The 14,222-nt window shown below is 47.8% G+C and overlaps 1 protein-coding gene across 1 annotated transcript; it reads left to right on the top strand.

Moving 5' to 3' along the window:
* Positions 1-11,478: 11,478 nt before the first annotated feature.
* LOC123161677 (uncharacterized) lies at positions 11,479-13,648 on the top strand. The gene is made up of 7 exons (XM_044579494.1): positions 11,479-11,957; positions 12,102-12,156; positions 12,328-12,402; positions 12,534-12,625; positions 12,902-12,983; positions 13,110-13,193; positions 13,316-13,648. The coding sequence occupies exons 1-7, from the start codon at positions 11,623-11,625 to the stop codon at positions 13,433-13,435; spliced, it is 843 nt and encodes a 280-aa protein (XP_044435429.1). The 5' UTR covers positions 11,479-11,622; the 3' UTR covers positions 13,436-13,648.
* The last annotated feature ends 574 nt before the right edge of the window (positions 13,649-14,222 follow it).

Raw genomic sequence — 14,222 nt, 5'->3', positions numbered from 1 at the left:
CACTCTCTCTCTTCACTTTCTCTCTCTTCTGGGAGGAGGAGGAGTGGTGAAGGGGGAGACTTTTTGGGCAGAACAATCCAACTAATCCAAGGGAGGTTGTAGATGAGGGAGGGGACAAGGCCCAAATACTTTATGTGACACTTGGAGGAGATGAGCCACCGGCCAGGCTGCCTAGCTAGGGAAACCGGGCATTTGCTTTTGTTTTCTTTCTCTTGGTGGCTTGGAGGTGGATGCAATGCAGGCACAAAACATGCGTGCTTGGGACAATGCTTGCTGAAAACAGGGGAAAGATGGAGCCTTTCTGCATCCATGGCAGTCGATCACAACTTAATTAACCGAGCAGTTTACAAGTGGGGGGCAGAAAGCAATGGTATTTGCTCATAAATTTGTGCAGGATCCAAAGCAAGATTGCCTCATGAATGTTCTAAAATCAGATATGGATTTTCCACGGGACTCACAATGATCGTACCCGCGGCGAAATTGTAGTCCCTCAAGGGTTGTCAAATTTTCTTTTCACAAAGAAGGGAAAATCAGATCATCAACTCTAAATCAGGCTTTTGCCCCGCTTTATAAATAAAACAACCACGATGTCCATACAAGCAGTTAAAGAAACTCAACGAAAAAAAAGTATGTAGAGGCATCAGCACAAACATGCCCAAAGGACAAGCATAAAAGAAAAAAAACAAGTGGCCACTAGCTCATGAGGATTGCGTCGTTATGGTTGTGAGCATCAAGAGATGCAGAGGCCGGGGGTATTCCTCCTTCTCGAAAAAATGAGGATTGCGTCGAAGCCAAATGATGTGTACCAGTAGTCATTGCGTCCATCATTAGGCCAAGCCGGTCACAATCCCGTTGTTTAGAAAGCGGGTGTCGTGCTACAAGAATGCAGGTGAAAGATCGTGGGTGTCGCCTAGAGGAGGGAATATGCGCTTTAAAATAAATACAGTTTAGGCTTGAACAACCGCGGAATAAACCCAGTGGTTAATTTGTCAAGCACAAAACCTACAACAACTAGGCTCACCTATGTGCACCAACAACTTATGCTAAGCAAGATGAACAACTAAATGATAGCAAGATATATAACATGAAACACAATGGCTATCACAAAGTAAAGTGCATAAGTAAAGGGCTCGGGTAAGAGATAACTGAGGCACGCAGAGACGATGATGCATCCCCAAGTTCACACCCTTGCGGATGCTAATCTCCGTTTGGAGCAGTGTGGAGGCACACTGCTCCCCAAGAAGCCACGAGGGCCACCGTAATCTCCTCACGCCCTCGCACAATGCAAGATGTCATGATTCCACTAAACGACCCTTGAGTGCAGTCACCGAATCCGTACAAATGGCAACCCTTGGGGGTGGCCACCGAACCGTACACGTTGGCAACCCTTGGGGGCGGTCATTGGTACCCGTCAAATTGCTCGGGGTGATCTCCACAACCTAATTGGAGACCCCGACGCTTGCCCGAAGCTTTACACCACAACGATTGAGCTCTGAACACCACCAACCATCTAGGGTGCCCAAGCACCCAAGAGGAACAAGCTCTAGGGTACCAAGCACCCAAGAGTAATAAGCTTCTCAACTTGTAACTTCCATGTATCACCATGGAGAACTCAAAGCGATGCAACTAATGCAATGGCAAGGGCATACAGAGTGCCCAAGTCCCTCACTCTCAAATTCCACCAAAGCAACGAAAGCTATGGAGGAAAAAGAGAGTAAGAACAAGAAGGAGAACACCAAGAACTCCAAGATCTAGATCCAAGGGGTTCACCTCACATAGAGGAGAAAGTGATTGGTGGAAATGTGGATCTAGATTTCCTCCCTCTTTCCCCCAATAACTAGCAAGAATCCATGGAGGGATTGAGAGATAGCAAACTCGAAGAAGGTCAACAATGAGGGAAGAACACGAGCTAGAAGGATAGGGTTCAATGGGGAAGAAGACCCCCTTTTATAGGTGGGGAAAAATCCAACTGTTATGTGCTCAGCCCGCACAGGAGCTGTACTACCGCTCAGGGGAGCGGTACTACCGCCCGGGCGGTAGTGCACATAGAGCAGTGCATTGGTGCGAGACCACGAGCCGGTAGTAACGCCGGGGCGGTACTACCGCTGGGGTTGCCGCTTAGGGCACTAAGGAGGCAGAGCAGGACAGATGGGGTGAAGCAGAGCCACACCAGCGGTACTACCGCTCGAAGAAGTGGTACTACCGCTTATAGGCGGTAGTGCCGCACACCCACTACCGCTCTACAACCGCTGGGAGCACGCAAGGTCCTCGAGAGGAGAAGAAATGGAGCGGTAGTGCATGGGCGGTACTACCGCTTACAAACGACACTACCGCTCATACTACAGTCCCACTACCGCGCAACCCGACACAAAAAATCGCATTTTGAGAAGCAGCGGTACTACGCGCGGCACAGGGCCGCAATACTACCGCTTACAAGCGGTACTACCGCTTGAGGCCTTCAGGAACACATCAAAGAAAACAGAGGATACAATAAAGTCTGAACTGCCACAACTTCTGCAAATGAGCTCCGAATCGAGCAAACTCAAGCTTGTTTAATAGTAAGAAGAGGTAGTAGAAAAATGCCAAAGGTATAGAGATATGAAACCTCTATGAATGAAGAACCGACAAAAACCCCAACATCGAAAACATCATAGAAGATGCATGTGAACTCCGTTTTCGATGAACTCGAGCTTGTCATGAAGATGACCATAAGCTCCAAATCTCAGAAGGAGAAGAACCAAACAAGAACCAAAAAAGATGATGCAAGGATGCAATGGTTTGAGCTCTCTACGAACGATATGATCAAGCTACCAACTTGAGAGCCCCCCCCCTTGATAGTACGACAATCGATCATATAACACGGTCTCCCAACTATCGCCATGGGACCGGTAAAATAGAAAACCTATCAAAGGCAAACCTTTGCCTTGCGCATAATCCACTTGAGCTAGATGATGATGATCTTGTCCTCCTCAAGATGGACCACCTTTCTTGATTGCGTTGGGTCGATGAAGACTAGTCGATTGCTCCCCCATTCTCCACTATGGGTGAGCCACTCTTCGGCACATCTTCACAAGTCCATTGTCACCACAATGGACGGCAAGCTTCAAGCACTTAATCTCTTTGTGATGCTTCACTTGAACTTGCGCACCGCAATCTTGATGACAATCAGCACTTGATGTCATCCTCTCCATGGGTTGTATGATATCTTCCTCTTGACGCAAGCCCATGGAAACATACCTAACCCCACATAGAACTCTCACGTAGACCATGGGTTAGTACACAAAGCGTAATGGACAATGTTTACCATACCATGGGATCACTTGATCCCTCTCGGTACATCTTCTACACTTTGTGAGTTGATCAATTTGATTCACTCTTGACTTAGTCTTGATCAACCATGTGTCATGACCAATCTTTATATAATTCATTGAATAGCACCTTGGTCAACACATAAACTCGTTGAAACCAACACATGGACTTCAAGAAAAGCCTATGGACAAATCCTTGGTCAACACAAAAACTCCTTGAAACCAACACATGGACTTCAAGAAAAGCCTATGGACAAATCCTTCAAATGTAACTCAAGGCCATCATTAGCCCATAGAGAATGTCATCAATTACCAAAACCTAACATGGGGGCACCGCATGTTCTTTTAGCAAGGAATTTGAAGACAGAGTCAGAAGGCCAGCTGAAGGAAACCCTGCTCAATAACCATCTTGTTACGCATTGTCCACGTGGTCCAAGCTAACGTCACGTACACCAGCCGGAAGAGACGTCTCCTCCTTCTGGTTTGGTTGTCATGGGTTTGGATGAACCCAACCAAGTCTAGGGCCTCCCAGTTGGGCCCCAGAGCCTCACATACAAAGCTCCAAAGAAATCTCACCGCAACACATGAGCACAGGGGCATAGTCCATCACCAAGGGATGTGACGCTTGATCACCTCTATCCCAGATGGAAGGTGATCGTGTAGCAATTGCCAGACAATGATATCAATCTTGAGAGGCAAAGGAGCCTTGCGGCATAAGGCATGGTAGGCGAAGCCAATCGAGAATACACTTGAGGGGTCAAGCACCACAACATGATTTTTGGTTAACCCACGAGCACCAAAGAAAGGGTAGCCATCAAGTTGGCCCATTCCTCCGTCTCCACGGGCCCAAATGTCAATTGCAACAAGATGTTCCAATTGCCATCTTGGGACTCCATGGAAACCAAAGTCAACGGATCCGAGCAAATAACAAACATGTTCGGGTACTCCGTACATAACAAAGACCCTCCCACCATGGGTCAAGTCGGAAAAGGGTCCCCTCTCCGTTGCCAATGAAAAAGGAAAGCCCCTGCCAGATCTCATGCTTGATCCGCTGGATGGAGAACTAAGAGCTCTCCCAGCGCTCACAGGCAAGGAAGGGCCAGGCCTGCAGGTACTTAGGTTTGAATAAGTTGTAGCCAAAGCCCCCCTTCCCCATGAAGGATCCGCCAGATCCACCTAAGCATGAGGGCAACGATCATTCGACAGGATGCTAGGGTGTCAATCCCTTCTAGGTCCTTAGGTAAGCAGATATCAGCCCACTCCACCATATGTATTTTTGTCGGCCATCCGCCGCTTCCCGGAAGAAGCGGGAGATGCATTTATCAAAAGAGCTATGAACTCCCTCCGACAGGCTATATAACCCCATCATATACACGGGACACTAGATAGGGAGGAGTCCATCTGGTGGATCCTTATGTTGCAGCCGTCAAGCACTAGGACTAGGTAAGTTTCCTCATTTCCTGCAAGATCCGAGGCACTTTTTTCTATTGAACTAAAATTGAATTAAACAAAACTATCTTCATGTATATAGAACTCAAATCATCTGATATCAATTCCATCTTAGTTTTTTCTTCTACCATTGGTGAGATTATGGGAGGCATCCTAATCAGGATATGGGATTCTGACTTCGTCGCGCTCCTCCTGGTGGCCTCGTGGGGGCACAGGTGAGTTGCCGAGCGAAAACTCCGTGCCATGGCGCCAACGACGGCGACACCCGAGGGTGTCGCGCTCTTCTTGAAGACGTCGTTGTGGTTCTTCTCTTCGTGTTCGGGTTCCGGGTGAAGACCTTTGTCCGGTGTGGACTCGGTAGCGGCGACGCTCTGCGTGCACTCTTCTTGAAAACGTCGTTGTGGTTCTTCTCTTCATGTCTGGGTTTCGAGCGAAGACTTTGTCCGGTGTGGACTCGGCAGCAGCGACGCTCTGCGTCGTTCTCCCGTTTGGGGGCGTTGTTGTGGAGCTTATGTGTGCTAGGTCGTAGCAATGGGGGTGTTTAGTGCTTCTGGTGCTTATAGCTGGTAGCATAGTCGCGTGTGTTCTGCGTTTGTCGGATATCTCAGAATCGGCTTTGTAAGAGGGCTACCTCACCATTTTGTATCGTTCTGCAGTATATTTCTTCTATTGTTGTTTTATATGTAAAACGGGACGAAAGACTGTTTTGAGATTATGGGAAGCATAGATAAAAAAGCAAACCAATGTCAGTGAGCGGGATCAGGGCAGAAATCACATATTTGACCTGAGGACGAAATCAAATCACAAACTGACCTGGTCACGAAAAAAATTCACTCTGCTGACCCTTTGGTGTGGCGCCCGACAGCTGGGCGCCGCACCCTACCGTGTAGCGCCCATCACTTAGGCGTCACACTTCCTGCCAGCGTGGCAGCCCTGGTCCAGTTGCGGCCCCACAGATAGCACTACAGCGCCTAAGTCTTAGGCGCCACACATGTAATGTGCAACGCCTAACTCTTGGGCGCTGCACAGTCTGTGTTCCACTTGGGCTGGCCCCACCCTCTCTCTCCTCCCACCCCCACCCCACACACCCCCACCCCACCCAAACCCTTAGGCTTGCGGCCCTCCTCTCTTCCCCTCTCCCCCCCTCTCAAATCCTTTTCAAATCTTGCAAATCTAGAGTATTTGACCGTGGATTTCGAAGCCAACCCCTCCCTTAAGGTAATCTCTTCCGATCCCCTCGTTTTCATCCATAGGAATCGTCACATTTCCTCAAATCTTGCTAGTTTGGGGGAAACCCTAGTTTTGACTTGGATTTGCAAATTTGTGTTGAATGATGTTATGTTTCTTTGCTAAGTAGGGTTGGTTAAGCTTCCATAGTATGCTAGGGTTAGGGTTATGTGTGTTTGATGTTGGTGTTAGGGTTATGCTATGGTTATGGTTGTTATGTGGGGGTTAGGGTTATTAACTCATATATATGTTAGGGCATATGTGTGCAAATATTTTTCTTAAGTATTTACTTGATATATGTGTGTTTTTGATTATTGTAGGGATGGGGAGAACATGTGTTTATGTTCATCATGTGGATAGAGAGGCCTTTTTGAAAGGCAATGTTGAGACGGACCCGGATGAGCTTGACATGGTGTTTGAGAGTAGTCCTAGCTATGCGGAGCTTTTGGAACAAGTGAGGAAAGATTTGAATTGGATGGACCCAAGTGACGTTGTTGAGTTCGAGGGAAGGCATAATGTTGGTTTTGGAATGCACATCCGTTGGAAGACAATGCGTGTGAACTCCGAGCAACGTTGGGTTGCATACAAGGAGACGGTTGCCGAATCTCTAGACAAAGCTCTTGAGTTATTTGCCTCCAAGAAGGTTGAGTCTACTTTGAATTTAGACTTGAACCGGAACCCCTCCCCGTTGGTTGCTAGCACTCCCCCACCCATGAACCAAGATCAAATGAGTGAACCTCAATTCACGCAACAAGATTGGCCAACATTGAGCCCGACTCCAAACAACCAAAATGAAGGTTTTGAAGAGGAGAATGATGAGTACGAGGAGGATGACAACGAAGTTGACCTCCATGACAACAATGTGGGTGATCTCGACCAATATCATGTGCAAGAGACAATGGACCAATCCATCCCTTTTTCCCGTGCATATGCATCGGACTCGGATGACGATGGTCCTGATGAAGAAGTTGATGAGGAGGGGTTCACGCCGAAGGAGGCCGAAGCATTCAAGAAGGTATTCGGGCGGGCTCGCGAGGCGCAAGAGGAGGACTCGGCACGTCACAAGAAGGGGAAATGGCCTCGCTCTACTCAGTAGGGACTTCGCTTCGGTGCACTCGTCGTCAACTATCTTCTAGGGCAAGCTGCCATTTGTCATTTGTAATGAATGTGTCGTGAACCATGTCGTACTAATGTTTGAATTATCTTAAGTTATGAACTCGCCGGCATAAAATTTGTGTTTGTTCAAATTGCTGTGATGCTGCAGTCATTGTAAGTATTATGGATGTGATGCAAGCCATGGGAGTAGTGCAGCGCCTAAGGGTAGGGCGCTGCACTGTACAATGCAGCGCCTAACTGTTGGGCACCACACAGTATAGTGCAGCGCCTAACTGTTGGGCGTTGTAGTGCTGCTATAAGCAAAACTGCAGAAACAGGTGCCATTTTGGCCTCCTGCAGCAACACTCACATAACTAGAACATCAATAAAAGTACTATAAACTGGACATGCTAAGCAAAGAGAACTAATAACTTGAACATCATATCATTTAAGACAATTCAACATTACTTCAAGTTTGCAAACACAAATACCATAACATAACCTCACAAGTTCATCAACCTCACAAGTTTACAAGTTGATCATATAACATAACCTCACAAGTTCATCAACCTAACACAAAGCACTAATGCCTTCCGCGCGTGTTCCTGGTGCCACGCCTGCAGGCAATCTTCTTCTTCTTAGGAGCACGAGGCTCCTCTTCGTGCACTTCCTCCTCCGCCTGCGGCTCTGCCTCCGCCTCCTCCTCCGCCTCATCATCCAAGCTAGCCATCCGCGAGGTCCCTACGACCACCTTTGGGTTGCCTCTGTTGTCATAGTCGTTGGGCGTGTACCAGCGTCTGGGCTGCCTAGGCTTGAACACATATGCGGACCGAGCTTGAGTGTCCGCCAAAGTCATGTCATCATCAAGCTCATGGCCCTATCACACAACGAAACAATATGGTGAAGGCCGGTGTCGTAATCAAGTGAGAATCACATCTAAAGGATTAGTCATACCTCTTGGGTGATCCCACCCTCATCATCCATATAAGCATATGAGGAACTCACATCGTCCCCCTCATGGTGAGATGCGGGGTCTGATGGTGTACCAGACCTAGAGGCAGATGGTTCATCATATTCAGGATCACGGCAACCGAGAAGGTTCGATAACCGCCTTAACTTCTTGGCCTGACGCTGTAACATGAACAAGTGTGTAAGATATCAAACTTCGCAACATAGACTGGCTCTCATAGTGAATGCGATATGTACCTTGAGGAATGCTCGTAGTGAACCATCATCATTGCCAGTTCCAACCGGTGTCTTCTCCAGAATAGACTGGCTCTCATCGGCTGCTTTCTTGATCTCGGTGCTCTACGGATGAGAAAGAATGAATGCGTTAGCCATTCAAACATGTGTAATACAGTCAACGGGAAAGTAAAGAAGGGAACACTTTACCACATAGTTAATCACCGGAACAGCAGGGACTCCGTGCCCTTTCTTGACATCTCTGTTGTACTTCCCCTTTGCTAGATCCTCAAAGTTTACGGGTTCTTCAAGAATATCCTCATTATATGCCGGCGGGCATATCTCAACTCGAGTAGTTCCAATAAACCATTGTACGTAGTTATCAAAAGCTTGTTGGCTGTGCTCACGAAGCGGGGCGCGTGCAGTGCTACGAGCTTGCTCCATAGAAAGCTGGAAGCGGGTAACATACGGAGCATGATGCTTGTCCCAGTCCTTTATCTTCCGCTGCCTTCTCCTGTCCAACCTGCGTGGTATAAAATCAAGCATTAGCACAATCAAAAGGAGTCCCGATGCTTAGACAATACGCATACATGCTCTCTTACCTATGAAGTGCTTTGTCCGTGTCCACCCAGTCCGGCGGGTGAGGCTGGAACAGACCAAACTGACGATACATGCGATGCGGCAAATGAAACTCAACCGCCCAGTTGCATATCAATGGGCACCGCATAAGCCAGAGATCCTTATCCCGCAAGCACATCGGGTTGATGCGGAACTCGTGGGTGTACTGCAAGCTCTCACCCGCGCCATATGGCTGCCATTCCACCTATGAAACAGGGCAACAATGCAAATTTGATGACTATTTTTCAAGCAAGCATGAGAAAGGACTGAAGTAATGACCTCCTTACCTGCTCAGGCGTAATCGTGTCCAACTCGGCAATGTACTTTTGGTACATGAGATTGACATCGTTCGTCATCTCGGAAACGATATCCCACTTGTAAGCCCACGTGGGGCGCCGTAATTCGTCATGTTCATCTGCATACCAAGGATCAAACCTGACGCCCTTCGGGCGTCCAACAGGCAGACGCTCCCAGCTCCATACAGAAAGTAGAAGCAGATTACCACCAATGCCTGCACTATCTGTGATCCTACAACACGCATCGTCCAGCTACATATGAAAGAAAAACAATGTTAACTTGACAGCAAGCTTGCATTGCTAATGAAGAAATGAGTTGATCACAAAACAGACCAACTACCTGCCGGTACAAGTAGGCAAGAGTCGCTGAACCACAGCTCCATTTGCTATCGAAGACGGTCAATGCCTTCAGCCACATCCATGGAGCGTTCTTGCCAGTGGAGTCAGGAAACAAAGTCCTAGACACAACGTACCACATATACACACGAGCATGTGTCTGGATCACATCATCAGTGGCATCCGGAGGGCACGTCGCAAAGTTATTTTGAATCCACGTGAAAGCAGCTCCGGCTGCTTTCCTTTCCCTCTTCTTCTTCTCTTCTCCCTCCTCTACATCAGCCTCAGCCTCGGTACAAGCCATACCGATAAGAGCAATCATCTGCTCGCGCCACCCATCAGAATCGGTGCTCATACAGAGAGGCCTCCCGTCGATAGCAAGACCGGTGATCAACGAGACATCCTCGAGCGTCACGGTCATCTCCCCAGTACGAAGATGGAAACTGTGCGTCTCCGGCCTCCATCGATCAACAAGAGCGGACACCAGTGGAGCATTCAGATTCGGCGTGGACCGGCTGACCAACAGAATCCACGGGAATAGTCCTGCCTGCTTGATGTACGGTGTGTACCGCTCGTCGTAAGGCATGGCAGGACCAGAGACCCCGTGATACCGAATCTTCAGAGGTTCAAGCTTCTGCAAAAAACAAGTAATGACAAATCTTAGGGCATGTAAATTTCAACTAAAGGCAAATTTGCAAAAGATTTAGATTACTCATTATTACCTTATCCTTCTCGCGCATCATGTAGGACCGGTGTTGCACGTCGTAGACATCGTCCAGAAGCCAAACCATCCTTACAATTTCAAACAATAAACATACATGAGTTCATCTTCATCTCAAATATACACTAAACATATAACATGTGTTCAACTAAAAGAATCTCAACATCTCCTTCTCACACAATGAATATGTCATATGTGTTCAAATAAACTAAACATCTAATATTTCAAATAAACTAAACATCTAATATTTCAAATGAACTCAACATCTAATATATATCTAAACAAACATCTCATATATGTCTACAAAAATCAACATCTCATAGTTATCTATAAAAATAGGCATCTCATATATATCTAAAAAAACTAAACAATCTAGGGTTTCACTAACAAGAATCATATATTGTGAACTAATAAATAACACTACGGTACTACCAATATGAATACACATCCTAAATGGAGCAAATCAAACAAATCAAGGGTTCATCAAATCCTGGACAAATCTCTAAAATGACAACAAATTTACGGAGCAAAAGAAAGAGAACGGAAGAGTTTACCTAGTAGGATGGATTGGGGATCGAATCAACGGATCAAATGTTCAGATCGGAGAGGGATGAGGGGGTGGATTAGATGGGGGCGCCGCCGCTGCTCTCTGTCCAGAAAGCGGAGAGATGAAGAAACTGCCTGGTCGGGCTGGGGCGGCCGCGCTTAAGTCATTGTGCAGCGCCTAAGGAATAGGCGCTGCACGTCACAGTGTGGCGCCTATCCCTTAGGCGCTGCACAGGTGCGTGTGGGGCCGCAACTGGACCAGGGCTGCCACGCTGGCAGGAAGTGTGACGCCTAAGTGATGGGTGCTGCACAGTAGGGTGCGGCGTCCAGCTGTCGGGCGCCACACCAAAGGGTCAACAGAGTGAAGTTTTTTCGTGACCAGATCAGTTTGTGATTTGATTTCGTCCTCAGGTCAAATATGTGATTTCTGCCCGGGATCAGCCGGCTATGCCTATCTTGTTTCACCCCATCCTGTCCCGTCAACCGAAAAGGTGAACAAGTTGACTTTTCAGTGTGTCTTTCTGATCACACTCCTGGCCCGGTACAACAAAAACTACCGACCATTCGGCGCGGATGGTGAGCTGTCTCAAAAACAATGAAACAAATACTACCGTTTCACCGTCAGAAATGAAATAGGCACGAAAATAGGTCAAATAAAATGAAAATGGAGGGAGATATTTCGTCCATGCTTCACACGGTAACCAACCAGTGGCCCTCAGCGCTCTGCCTCTCCTACGCTCCAGAGCAGTGCCCCCAACCTCCCAAGCTACAAGACAACAAGGGCTCAAGAAAAATCGCGCAAAACTTGCCGTGATCGCACGCGCAGTGAGCAGAGCACTGATCGATGGCGGCCAAGGTGGCGTCCCCGCTCCCGTTCCGCCGCGACCTGCGGGGCCCGCTCGGCCGGCGGTCGCCCAGGAGCGGGCTGCCCGGCGCGCTGGCCGGGCTGGGCTGGAGCGACGGCTCCCGCAGGCTCGTGGCGCCGGCGTGGCCGGCCCGGGCGCGCGGGAGGAACAACAGGTCCGGCGGGCGCGGCGCGACCAAGGAGGAAGACGAGCGCGCCGAGGAGTCGGAGGAGGCGGAGGCCGTGCTGATCGTTGACGACGGGGAGGAGGACGGCGAGTTCGGCGACGACGATCTGTCCGGGTTCAGGGGGCTCGTTCTTGATCTCTCCTACAGGTAAAGGCACACTCTTTACTAATTACCATGCTTACGACCAAGTAAATTTCAGCTAGAAATGGTGATTAGCGTAAGCAACCGAGGTTGTAGCGTAGCCTCTGCTTTTTGATTGGCATCTTGAAACGGTTCTGAAACTACGCGCAGGCCTGTCAATGTCGTCTGCTGGAAGCGCGCGATCTGCCTGGAGTTCATGGAGAAGGTTAGCTTCTCTACTGCAATGCAGCCAGAGATTCCTCACCATCATCAATCCCAAGTCAACAACTGAACTGCTGATCAAACTTATATTGTGGAACAGACTGCTGAACTGCTGATCAAATTTAAATACATATTGAAACAGACTGCTAATGCAGGGATCGTTTTAGCCATGCAGGCCGATGTTCTGGAGTACTACGATCAGACAGTCTCTTCTCCCAGGGGGTCCTTTTATATTCCTGCAGTTCTCAGGGTATGTGGGGTGATCCATCGATTTGTCAGTCACTTAGACCCTGTTTTCCGACGCGCGAAATTTCCCCGGATTCCTGGTGGAACTGCACTGTTTGTTTGCTGGTGACTCATGCAAGTTTCCTGTGAGATCAGGTTCCACAGCTACTGCAGGTTGTGAAGAGGAGGAGGGTCAAGCACTGCCTTAGCCGTAAGAACATACTCTTCAGGGATGGGTTCAGTTGCCAGTAAGCATTCCCCTGTTTTTTTGTAGGGAAGTAGTAGCATTGTACTGTTGCCCAAGCCAAAACTTCCTTTCATATAACCAGATCTTGATCAGATTACTATTGTTTTCTCGGCAATGTATCTCTGAGATGTGATACATGACTGACAATGTAACACTATACATGAAAAGGTGTCCGCAGCAAACAAAACAAAATCCAGAATAATATGCTGGGGATAGTGCATTTCTATAGATGGATAATAAGGAGTTAATTGGTCGCACTGTCTGCACTGCACTGCAGGTATTGCTCTTCTGAAGATGACCTCACGATTGATCATGTCATCCCGGCCTCGCGCGGCGGCAAATGGGAATGGGAAAACTTGGTATGAATGCTCACTATTTCTACCATCTTATACCCTCCCTGAAACCAAGAAGAACAGTCGGTTGCGAAAACTAAGACTTAACTGAGGTCCTCTTACAAAGTTACTTTGCCATCTCTGAATTGCTAGGTAACTGCATGCTCTAGATGCAACTCCAGGAAGGGTAACAAGACACTGCTGCAAGCAAACATGAAGCTACGCAAGATCCCCAAGGTCTGTGAAATTGCTTGCTCTTCTTGAATCTTGACTAGTACTGCAAATATTTGTGAAGTGCAGTTAGTTACTGAACTGTCCCATATTATAAGAAGAGTGATCCTTGCTGAATTGCACCACAGGGGCCGAAGGAATTCGACATCATCGCGGTGCCCTTGACGAAATCCGCGTTCAGGACGATCAGGAGGAGGCACGGCCTGCCTCAAGAGTGGCTGCAGTACCTTGCCGGGCCATCTCCATGATCAAGATCAAGGGAGGACTCACTTCAGACCATAACCAGTAGCCATCACTCCATCTTCATGTATATATATTACCAGGCTCAAATTCTCCAGCCAAAGATTCATGTGTATCCATCACCAGCCCTGTACATGCCCTAGCTACCTTCTGATTTCTGAAAAAAATCTGTACATGTCACTGATTTGTCGGTAAGTAAATAAAGCAAGATACCGACTTGAGTGTACTTGCCACCCGCAGTTTGCGTGGACCTTGATTTCCTGACAGGAATAATTGGAACGCTACCTAAGAGTAAGTAGTATTTTTTTATTAAAAAAACATAAACGTAGACATGTGTAGACCACATGCACACTCATTTCCATGAACATACGCACATATCTATTGTTGATTTTATGGCCCTAGGCCAACTTAAAATTCTAAAATCTCAAGAACCATTTGGCTTGCATGGCAAGTGCAAAAGTTTAGTATCTTTCGACTCATTTGTCAAATTTCCTAACGCCTACTCGAAGGGACGTGAGGTAGTCATGATTGTCTTGGAGGGATGCTTGGCTCTAGTCATCTTCCCAGCTTCACAAGCATCACATAGATGATCCTTCTTGAACTTGACGCCCTCGATGCCAATGATGTGCTTCTTCTTCACGAGAGTGTGCATGTTCCTCATGCCCTCATGTCCTAGTCGACGATGCCATAGCCAGCACTCTAAACCTTTTGCTAGAAGACATACGGCAAGTTGTAGTCCTGCTGAGACATCTACCATATAAAGATCACCTCTTCGATAGCCTTCGAAGACTAAAG

This window comes from Triticum aestivum, chromosome 7B (genome assembly GCF_018294505.1).
Source record: "Triticum aestivum cultivar Chinese Spring chromosome 7B, IWGSC CS RefSeq v2.1, whole genome shotgun sequence".
Taxonomy (NCBI): domain Eukaryota; kingdom Viridiplantae; phylum Streptophyta; class Magnoliopsida; order Poales; family Poaceae; genus Triticum; species Triticum aestivum.
Note: the sequence above shows the minus strand (reverse complement) of the source record. Positions and strands in the feature narration are given on the sequence as shown.